This window comes from Culex pipiens, chromosome 2, assembly GCF_016801865.2.
Source record: "Culex pipiens pallens isolate TS chromosome 2, TS_CPP_V2, whole genome shotgun sequence".
Lineage (NCBI taxonomy): Eukaryota > Metazoa > Arthropoda > Insecta > Diptera > Culicidae > Culex > Culex pipiens.
In genome coordinates, this window is record NC_068938.1 from 156,848,890 (window position 1) to 156,860,464 (window position 11,575).

Here is an 11,575-nt window from a genome sequence, read left to right on the forward strand (position 1 = left end):
TTCAGAGCATTTTTTTTAGTTTTTTTTTCATATGTTTCTACTTAAATTAGAATGTGGGTAATTCTCCGCCAACTCACACAGCAGTTGCCCCGACCCCTCTTCAATTTGCGTGAAACTTTGTCCTAAGAGGTAACTTTTGTCCCTGATCACGAATCCGAGGTCCGTTTTTTGATATCTCGTGACGGAGGGGCGGTACGACCCCTTCTATTTTTGAACATGTGAAAAAAGAGGTGTTTTTCAATAATTTGCAGCCTGAAACGGTGATGATATAGAAATTTGGTGTCAAAGGGACTTTTATGTAAAATTAGACGCCCGATTTGATGACGTACTCTTACTTTACTTTACTTTATCAGCAACAGGTCTATCGACCCAACGCTGAACTAATCGAAGATTTCCAGAATGCTCGATCTTGGGCCGCTCCAGTCGCCCACAATGTTGGCCGCTCTTGCATCTTCGTCGACTGCACACAGCCAACGCGTACGAGGCCTTCCACGAAGCCGACGACCCCGTCCAGGTTCGCTACTGAATATCGTTTTAGCCGCCCGCTCGTCCGACATTCTGGCTACATGTCCAGCCCACTTCAGCCTGTCGTGCTTGATGACTTTTACGATATCAGCATGTTTGTAGTCTTGGTACAGCTCGAAGTTCATGCGCCTGCGCCACCGGTCTCCTACTTGCTTGCCGCCGAAGATAGAACGCAGGATTCTCCGCTCGAAGACCCCAAGTGCTCTCTGGTCAGCCTCCTTTAGCGTCCACGACTCGTGACCGTAAAGAGCTACAGGGAGTATCAAAGTCCTGTACAGCGTGATTTTCGTAGGCGTCCTTAGGCTGCGGGACCTTAGCTGGCTACGAAGACCGTAGAAGGCCCTGTTTGCAGCACTAATCCGCCGTTTCACTTCGCAGCTCACATCGTTGTCGCACGTCACGAGTGTACCAAGATATACAAATTCATCCACCACCTCATATCTTTCTCCATCTATTTCCACCTCCGAAACACCATCACCTGCACTGCCACGCGCTCTGCCAGCAACCAGATACTTGGTCTTGGCAGTGTTAATGGTCAGTCCGATCTTCGCAGCTTCCCGCTTGAAAGGGGAAAACGCCTCCTCCACTGAACGACGGTCGATACCAATGATGTCGATGTCGTCAGTGTATCCAAGCAGCATGTGCGATTTAGTGATGAGTGTTCCGTTTCTTTGCACGCCTGCCCTTCGCGCAGCACCCTCCAACGCTATGATGAACAGTAAGTTCGAGAGAGCATCGCCCTGCTTCAATCCATCCAACGTAACGAAAGCTTCAGATGTCTCGTTGGCTATTCGCACGCTTGATTTTGCTCCGTCGAGCGTTGCACGAATCAGTCTTATAAGCTTCGCCGGAAAGCCGTGTTCTACCATAATCTTCCAAAGTTCGTTTCTTTTGACCGAATCGTACGCCGCTTTGAAGTCGATGAACAAATGGTGTGTTTGCAGGTTGTACTCCCGGAACTTGTCGAGGATTTGTCGCAGAGTGAACATCTGATCCGTCGTTGACCGACCCGCTCGAAAACCGCACTGGTATTCGCCGACAAAGGTCTCGGTCATCGGTCTCAGCTTGCTCCACAGGATGCGGGAGAGTACTTTGTACGCTGCGTTGAGGATTGTGATGCCTCGATAGTTGGCACAATCGAGTCTTTGCCCTTTCTTGTAGATTGGGGTGACGAGCCCGTCTAACCAGTCGGTCGGAAGCTGTTCTTCGCACCAAATGCGTAGGATGATTTGGTGCAGAATCTCGGTCATCCGCGTACCCCCGTGCTTGAAAAGTTCGGCCGGAAGTCCGTCCTTTCCCGCGGATTTCCCGTTCTTGAGCTCTTTAACAGCCTTAGCTTCTTCCTCCAACGTAGGCGGGTCCACAGCTTTTCCATCTTCCTCAACGTGTATCCTGTCCTCGACGATTCCCTCTCGTGCCTCACCGTTCAACAGCTGCTGGAAGTGCTCCTTCCATGATGACGTACTCAGAATTCCGAAAAAAACGTTTAAAAAAGTTTTAAAAATTCTCCCATTTTCCGTTACTCGACTGTAAATTTTTTTGGAACATGTCTATTATAGACATAAATGGTTTGCTTATAAACATCACGAGTTATCGCGATTTTACGAAAAAAAAGTCTTGAAAATGTTACTTTTTGCGTTTCTATTTGTTTCGTCGTCCGTGTCTGTCGCGGGTGACCATGAACGGCCATGATCGATGACGACCAACTTTTTCAAAACTTTTTTTCGTAAAATCGCGATAACTCGTGATGTTTATAAGCAAACCCCTTATGTCTATATATCAAAATTTTTGTAATTGTCTGTTCTACAACTTTGTAGAACATTGTAACACTCTAAAAAATAATCCTGCAAAGTTAGAAAAAACATGAAATTTTAAAATGAAAATTTTTGTTTATAATGAAAATATGACCCTTCTGGGTGAATGTAGATTCGAAAAGTACATTAAATTTTTCATAAAATAACATGTTCCAAAAATTTTTACAGTCGAGTAACGGAAAATGGGAGAATTTTCAAAACTTTTTTTGTGTTTTTTTCGATGAAAAATACGTTTTTTCGGAATTTTGAGTACGCAATCAAATCGGGCGTCTAATTTTACATAAAAGTCCGTTTGACACCAAATTTCTATCTCATCACCGTTTTAGGCTGCAAATTATTGAAAAACACCTCTTTTTTCGCATGTTCAAAAATGGAAGGGGTCGTACCGCCCCTCCGTCACGAGATATCAAAAAACGGACCTCGGATTACCTCTTAGGACAAAGTTTCACGCAAATCGAAGAGGGGTCGGGGCAACTTTTCCCGATTTCGTGTGAGTTGGTAGAGAATTACCCGTGTAATATTATATACAATTACATAAAATTATGCGAAATTTATTTACTCCCAGGCCTTTTAAACGCAACTTAATTACAACATTCTTTTGCTGTTTAGATATAGAGCAATTCCAAGCCAAATAGGGAATCGGTTGTACCGGACGCTCTCCGATTTCAATTAAACTTTTTTTATTCGTAACTTATTTTAATTACACCCAAAGGAAATATATAGCTCAAAATCTGCAACAGTGGATTTGCTACAGAAAATGTTACATTTTATAACAGTTTTTGCAGCAAGCTTATAGCTCAATTTTGCCCGCGTGTGAACATGTCAGCGATCTGCAGTTCTCACCAACACATATAATGCTGGCGCGTGCCCGAGCAACACTCCAGAGAGAACATTATGTTCGCGCTCTGTCCCTCATAATTCACCAAGTGCCCATGGCGCGGTGGTAGCGTGTCGGCTCAGCATCCTAGAAGTTGATAGTTGTATCCTCGTTATGTCAAGATTTTTTTGACAAAGAACTTTGTCCTAAGGTTTCTATACGTGGTGTCAATCCAAAATTTTCGCGAAGCGAAAACGTTACGTGACGAATTCCCCTCTCGGCAAATTTCCCCTCTTTTTGGTGCTCGCTGGTTGGTTGAACAAACGTTTCCCAATCAGTCAATATAGAGACGTGAGATTGATGTATTTAAAATCACCCCCACTCTACCTCATAATTTTCGGATCGTCGACGAGGCAACACAACGCGGCTCGGTCGGTCCCGAAAATTCATTCTATTGCTGGACGAGAACACATCAGGATCAGATGGCCTGGTGGCCCGTTTGCAGATGGCCTGGAGGCCCGGGAGCAGAAAGCCTGGATGCATGGACACGCCAAGCCATGCCAGCCGGCATGAGCGGGAATTGATAATTGAAATTGGCCACCACTTGGAGTGGCCAGAGTCCCCGGCGGGTGTTCCGATGGAGGGACATTTGCCGAACCATGAGAGTTGGGGCAATATGGGTATCAAACTTTATGGATTTTGATACTGGACATGAAATTTGACAATTCGGCAGTAGTGGCCACAATCCGGAGTGGCCGGAGGCCCCGCGGATGTTCCGATGGGGGGACATTTGCCGAACCATAAGAGTTGGGGCAATATGGGTATCAAACTTTATGAATTTTGATACTGGACATGAAATGCCACATTTCGGCAGTAGTGGCCACAATCCGGAGTGGCCGGAGGCCCCGCGGATGTTCCGATGGGGGGACATTTGCCGAACCATAAGAGTTGGGGCAATATGGGTATCAAACTTTATGGATTTTGATACTGGACATGAAATTTGACATTTCGGCAGTAGTGGCCACAATCCGGAGTGGCCGGAGGCCCCGCGGATGATCCGATGGGGGGACATTTGCCGAACCATAAGAGTTGGGGCAATATGGGTATCAAACTTTATGGATTTTGATACTGGACATGAAATTTGACATTTCGGCAGTAGTGGCCACAATCCGGAGTGGCCGGAGGCCCCGCGGATGTTCCGATGGGGGGACATTTGCCGAACCATAAGAGTTGGGGCAATATGGGTATCAAACTTTATGAATTTTGATACTGGACATGAAATTTGACATTTCGGCAGTAGTGGCCACAATCCGGAGTGGCCGGAGGCCCCGCGGATGTTCCGATGGGGGGACATTTGCCGAACCATAAAAGTTGGGGCAATATGGGTATCAAACTTTATGGATTTTGATACTGGACATGAAATTTGACATTTCGGCAGTAGTGGCCACAATCCGGAGTGGCCGGAGGCCCCGCGGATGTTCCGATGGGGGGACATTTGCCGAACCATAAGAGTTGGGGCAATATGGGTATCAAACTTTATGGATTTTGATACTGGACATGAAATTCGACATTTCGGCAGTAGTGGCCACAATCCGGAGTGGCCGGAGGCCCCGCGGATGTTCCGATGGGGGTGCATTTGCCGAACCATAAGAGTTGGGGCAATATGGGTATCAAACTTTATGGATTTTGATACTGGACATGAAATTTGACATTTCGGCAGTAGTGGCCACAATCCGGAGTGGCCGGAGGCCCCGCGGATGATCCGATGGGGGGACATTTGCCGAACCATAAGAGTTGGGGCAATATGGGTATCAAACTTTATGGATTTTGATGCTGGACATGAAATTCGACATTTCGGCAGTAGTGGCCACAATCCGGAGTGGCCGGAGGCCCCGCGGATGTTCCGATGGGGGGACATTTGCCGAACCATAAGAGTTGGGGCAATATGGGTATCAAACTTTATGAATTTTGATACTGGACATGAAATGCCACATTTCGGCAGTAGTGGCCACAATCCGGAGTGGCCGGAGGCCCCGCGGATGTTCCGATGGGGGGATATTTGCCGAACCATAAGAGTTGGGGCAATATGGGTATCAAACTTTATGGATTTTGATACTGGACATGAAATTTGACATTTCGGCAGTAGTGGCCACAATCCGGAGTGGCCGGAGGCCCCGCGGATGTTCCGATGGGGGTGCATTTGCCGAACCATAAGAGTTGGGGCAATATGGGTATCAAACTTTATGGATTTTGATACTGGACATGAAATTTGACATTTCGGCAGTAGTGGCCACAATCCGGAGTGGCCGGAGGCCCCGCGGATGATCCGATGGGGGGACATTTGCCGAACCATAAGAGTTGGGGCAATATGGGTATCAAACTTTATGGATTTTGATGCTGGACATGAAATTCGACATTTCGGCAGTAGTGGCCACAATCCGGAGTGGCCGGAGGCCCCGCGGATGTTCCGATGGGGGGACATTTGCCGAACCATAAGAGTTGGGGCAATATGGGTATCAAACTTTATGAATTTTGATACTGGACATGAAATTTGACATTTCGGCAGTAGTGGCCACAATCCGGAGTGGCCGGAGGCCCCGCGGATGTTCCGATGGGGGGACATTTGCCGAACCATAAAAGTTGGGGCAATATGGGTATCAAACTTTATGGATTTTGATGCTGGACATGAAATTCGACATTTCGGCAGTAGTGGCCACAATCCGGAGTGGCCGGAGGCCCCGCGGATGTTCCGACGGAGGTGCATTTGCCGAACCATAAGAGTTGGGGCAAGATGGGTATCAAACTTCAGGAATCTGTTTCTGGAAATTTAGAATAACCATTTCTTAACCAATTAAAGCCCTGGCAGTTCAGCTCCACTTGCAATTTCCGTCCCCTTAGTTCGATAAGACGTTAATATTATGTCTTTAAACTTTTCAAATCAAACAGCCTGTTTCAGGGCCACGAAATTGACCACTAAAGAGTTGTCTTGTGTAATTATAAGGGAATCATGGGGAAATTTGAACCGGACATTCTAATCGAAAATTTCAACAATCTAGCAAAGTTCTTTGCCATACTGGTCATGTGTAACATAACCACCTGCACCTTTTTTTCTGCAATACAATCCATCAGCCGTCGGTAATGTCGATAATTGTCGGTAACGGGCAAAAATGGCATACCCCTATATAAGCATAAGCATAAGCATAAGCATAGGTGCCCACCCGCAGTTGCTACTCCGTTATTGACCAGACCTCCAGAAGTTACATCCACGAGCCGTGGAAGATAAGTGGGTGCTATCTTTCCTCGCTTCGCAACTTCTCAAAGGCCCCAATCATGCTGATCAATACCGGCGCCGGCCACGACCAGTGGTAGGGTCACGGGGAAGTGGATGGGAATGTTAGTCCGATACTTGAGTGATAGAGACCGCCCAATCGACTGCTTCTCCGACAAAGTATCACATGAGTTTTGAGGGGGTTAGTAGATGGGTATGAGGTCAGGATTCACGAGTGGCAGTGATGTGACCATGAGCATTTTGTTTATCGGATGAAATTTTAAATCTTAGGCAGCCGGCTGCGAAAAGATAAATAATTGATTATTTAAAAAGTTTGTTTTAATCGAACGCGTGCCAACCGAGCGGTAGTGCTATGGGCTGGACTTATCAGTATATTTTTACTATTGGTACAATTAAGATAACGCGAGCAAATGTCAAAAATAGTAGATGAGTTAATACTAAAGCTGCCAGTTGGAATAAATTATTACGATCAACGAATATAAACGAAAAGAAAACAGGACACCACGTAACCGATTGTAATGAAATTAAAACAATAACTTAAACGAACTTAACCGGCGGCGTGCCTTCCTATCAACGATGATAAAAGAAGGACTTATAAATTTAAAATATAAAAAGACTCCAAAAAACACGTTGCATAGTAACCGCGATTGACCGCTACTCACAATCGAATCCGAAAGATAGCTATCTAGAATTTTAAATATAGTATTAATTCGACCGCGATCCTCCAGAAATTCTTCGTCGGCGTGCCTTCCGATCAACGGTGATGTAAGAAGGGCTTTATTCATTAAAATGATTTTATATCATAAGCCTTAAAACATATTCGTCGGCGTGCCTTCCGATAACCGATGATATAGAAAGGACTTAATCCAGCAATACGACTTGCTTGTCTCGAAAAAAAAAGAATTCGGATCGTTTCTACACCCAAACGGCGGTCGCATGATTTTGATGCATAGCGGCATGGAAGTATATCAGAATCTGCATGAAAACTGTCCTCATGCATTTTTTGCGATATAGGGGTATGACATTTTTGCCCGTTACCGACAATTATCGACATTACCGACAGCTTTTTGGTTGTATTTTACAAAAAAAAACCTTAACAGAACGAGGATTGAACCACCAACTTCTGGAATGTTGATCCGACACGCTACCACCGCGCCATGGACGCTTGTTGAAATGTCAGTGAAAGAGCACCAACATATTCTTCTCTTTGGATTGTTGCTCGGGGACGGGCCAGCTTTATATGTGTTGGTGAGAACTGCAGATCGCTGAAATATTTACACGCGGGCAAAAATGATCTACGGGCTTGCTGCAAAAAATGTTATAAAATGTGACATTTTCTGCAGCAAATCCACTGTTGCCGATTTTGAGATATATTTTTCCTTTGGGTGTATCGAAAACTATGTAAAGAGAACAAAAATAAACTCATTGGCCAACGAACGCGTGGACTAAAAATAAAAAAAAAAGAAGAAGAAGAAGACCAATCACCCCATGCACACAAACAGCGACACAAAAGAGATAAAAACAACACGAATCAGAAGAAATCCAATCACCCCATGTACACAAATAGCGACACAAAAGAGATGGAAAATAACACGAAAAAACAGGACTGCGCGTCCACACAGGCACCGCACTACTGATGCCATTATTTATTTATAATGACCAATCACCCCATGCACTCGAACAGCGACACAAAAGAGACGGAAAATAACACGAAAAAAAAACAGGACTGCGCGTCCACACAGGCACCGCACAACTGATCAAATGGCATACCCCTATATCGCAAAAAATGCATGAGGACAGATTTCATGCAGATTCTGTTATACTTTCATGCCGCCATGTATCACAATCATGCGACCGCCGGTTGGGTGCAGTGGTACGAAAATGTTGTCCTAATTCCGAAGTCCTGATAATATAATCAAATAGTTGTATCAAGATTGCAACCATTTTGGAAGAAGTACCCCATTGATGTTACACCAATCTCAGACTTTAAACCTGTTAAACTTTGTTATCAAACTTAGTTTCAATTTCGTGAGTTATTTTCTTCGTTGCATATTAACTAGGATGTAACAACAATGACTTTTTGGCGGGCATTCAGGGGTTTGTTCCGGTGGGCATACTGAGCCCAAATCCCAAATATGAGCTTGCTTGGACGTAACAGGAGCTGGCGCTTCATCCTTCAATTTTAAATGGGATTTAACCCGTAAAAATACCTTTTTTAAAATGTCTATTTTTGAGGCACTTTGTCCTCCAATGCGTTTACCTAAACATCACTGGCGTGTAGGCCAGATCCTTGCGCATCTTTTGGTTATATATACCGATTTTTCAAAAAAAAAAAAGCCAAACTTTGAAGGTCTGTACCGAGCTCCAGGGTGCTCCAAACTTCAATGTTATATATACACGCAGAAAAAAGTTTTGTAGAATCAGCCTGTACGAGGTTTGAATCAACAAAATTTTTGTTGAATATAATCAACGCCGATTTTGCGTTGAAACAAACCTTGATTTTCTCGATTCCACAAAAGTCTTTTGTTGTTTTGAAAAAGCTGCTTTGACGTTTAGCGTTGAGTCAACAAAAATTATGATTTTCAAATCAACAAAACGTTTTGTTGATTCAAATATGCCTTACTTTTCTGCGTGTACCAAAAGATGCGCAAGGATCTGGCCTACACGCCAGTGATGTTTTTGGTAAACGCATTGCAGGACAAAGTGCCTCAAAAATAGACATTTTAAAAAAAAAGGTATTTTTACGGGTTAAATCCCATTTAAAATTGAAGGGCGGAGCAACAGCTCCTGTTACGTCCAATCAAGCTCATATTAGGGATTTGGGCTCAGTATGCCCACCAGAATAAACCCCTGAATGCCCGCCAAAAAGTCAATTTTGTTACACTCTTATATTTACATTGATGAATCATTACACAGAAATAAAATTGTATCATAACCAGGCCTTCATTGATATTTTTATAATGTTGATTTCAGTTTTGAAGTAGACATTCAGGAAACAAGTGTATCTACCTGTACATCTCACGTTAGAAAACAAAATCCCAATAGATCAATTCATTTTGGCTAGCAAACAAATTATATCCTTCACATACTTGCAAGTTGCAACCATGCTCTTCAGCAACAGTCAACCTCCACCACGTTGTACATTTTGCCCTTGTCCTGTTTCGATACAACCAGCTGATCAAGAAGAATGGACCCACCACCCCGGGAGACTTTGGACCGAACCACAACAACATTCCAGAATTTCGAAGGCTTTCGAGTCCGCAAACCCAGGTGGTCCTCAATTTGGACCGTCCGCACAGCAGGCTGTGTGGCTGGGCTCGAAGAGGTGGTAACATATTATTGTAAACCACATGCAAATCAAGCATCGGTCAAGAGGACCGGTCACCTCAGATTCCCGTTGCCTACCTTCGGGGGCTGGATGGTTGTGTGCGTTGCATAAATAGCAATTTCTCCACCCAATGTAGTTCAGAGGAGGCAGTTTGAGCTAAGTGTATGAAAATTAATTCGTAATTTTCAGTCGTAGAAAGCAGCTTCTCCTCACGGTAACCGGATGTCCGTCTCTGGTCAACCCTTCAACGACGGTAGTTCGCTCGTTCTTGGAAATTCAGGACCCGGACCAGGTCCCCCTGCTGGGACATGGCAAAGAGTTATTGAGCGCCATGATTGCAAGGAAAATCTCATATAAACTTTCCACCGGGGCAAAAACCCGGTCCCTGTAATATGTTTACACTGTAAACAAACACAAACACGCACAGGCACACTTACACACACTGATGATGGCACGCAGAGAACAGATTCCAGGGCAAGGGCGTCTGTGTGCCTGTGTGGCGGGCAAGAAGCGGGGATTATTTTGCTTGCGTCGTTCGGCCAACCAAGTGTGGGTGGACTCTGGACACAATTTGTTCTCGAGCTCGTTACGTGTCCTCTTTATACACGTGGAAGGATAACACACTGCGACAGTTTGCTCACCGGGAGTGAGCACACACACACACACATGCACACTCGTATAGCTATAGCAATAACATACCATAGAATCAACACAAGCGGCTGTCGAAATTGGCTCCCGGAATTGTGTGTGCCGTCAGGAGGGTGTGTGTGTGTGTATGCGTCGTGTACACGTATGAAAGGATAGAAAGTGTGCTACCGCTTGTATGTGTGTGTCAGTGTGTGTTTGTGAGGGTAAAATTTTGTGTGACGATCACAGATTTGGAAAATTGAGTGCAATTTCTCCGGACCACACTCTCTCGCACACCGGTGGGAGGTCAGATGTGTTTGGAGATGCATTGTTTGGATACCTGTTCGATTGGAACACGATATCTCGGTCAAATGTTGCAATTGTTGAAGTGTGTTCATTTTGTGCAGTTTGTTTACTGAAGAAAATGGAAACATTCATTATGTTGGATTCAATTTTGTGCAACATGTACAAATATTGGAATTAGATTCTTTTGGAAGGGGTCAAGTTTAATTGAGCAAAACCACAATTTCAAAAAAATTGCATAAGGCTAGTACAAATGTTATTTAAAGTTGCACAATTGTCTAAAAATCACTGCAATCTGCAATATAATTGTATTTCAACTGCACGGGTGTATAATGGTTATTTCATTGAAATGATGAAATCCTGCACGGAGAAAAAACAGTTCCCAAAATCGTGAACAAGCTTTCATGAAATTTGGAACCACAATCAAAGTGTTTAAATTGCATGATACGTTTTTCAAAATCTAACCATGAGATTTGAACACTTTCCTCCTTATTGCAAATTGCAGCGATTTTTAGACAAGATAAATTTTAGCAAAAAAAGTATAAAAATTGAAATGACGAGCCATGGTTTCAACATTTTAGTGAAAAAAGTGTTTAAAAATGCATTATACACCTATCCAGTTGTTTTGCATCATTACTTTCTAAAATATCGAAGTATTGGCGAAAATTTTTGCGGTGCTGTTCATTGGAATTTCATAAAAATGCAAAACATTTTTAAACAAGCCCAAACATGCTTAAAATGGTTATCAATGCAGAAAAATGCAATTAGATAGTTTTCAGTTGATTGGATTTATATTTTCATGAAAATTTTGAAGTTTATGGAAAAATAATTTTTTGCCTCTGATTTTCAGACCAATATGAACTTTGAAAAAT

General features: G+C 43.7%; 1 protein-coding gene across 1 annotated transcript; it reads right to left on the reverse strand.

Moving 5' to 3' along the window:
* Nucleotides 1-380: 380 nt before the first annotated feature.
* Nucleotides 381-9,462, reverse strand: LOC120414256 (uncharacterized). Its single transcript, XM_039575369.1, has 2 exons — nucleotides 9,455-9,462; nucleotides 381-1,989 (listed from the first exon to the last, which is right to left on the reverse strand). Exons 1-2 carry the CDS (start codon nucleotides 9,460-9,462, stop codon nucleotides 381-383), a joined length of 1,617 nt encoding a protein of 538 aa, XP_039431303.1.
* Nucleotides 9,463-11,575: the final 2,113 nt, after the last annotated feature.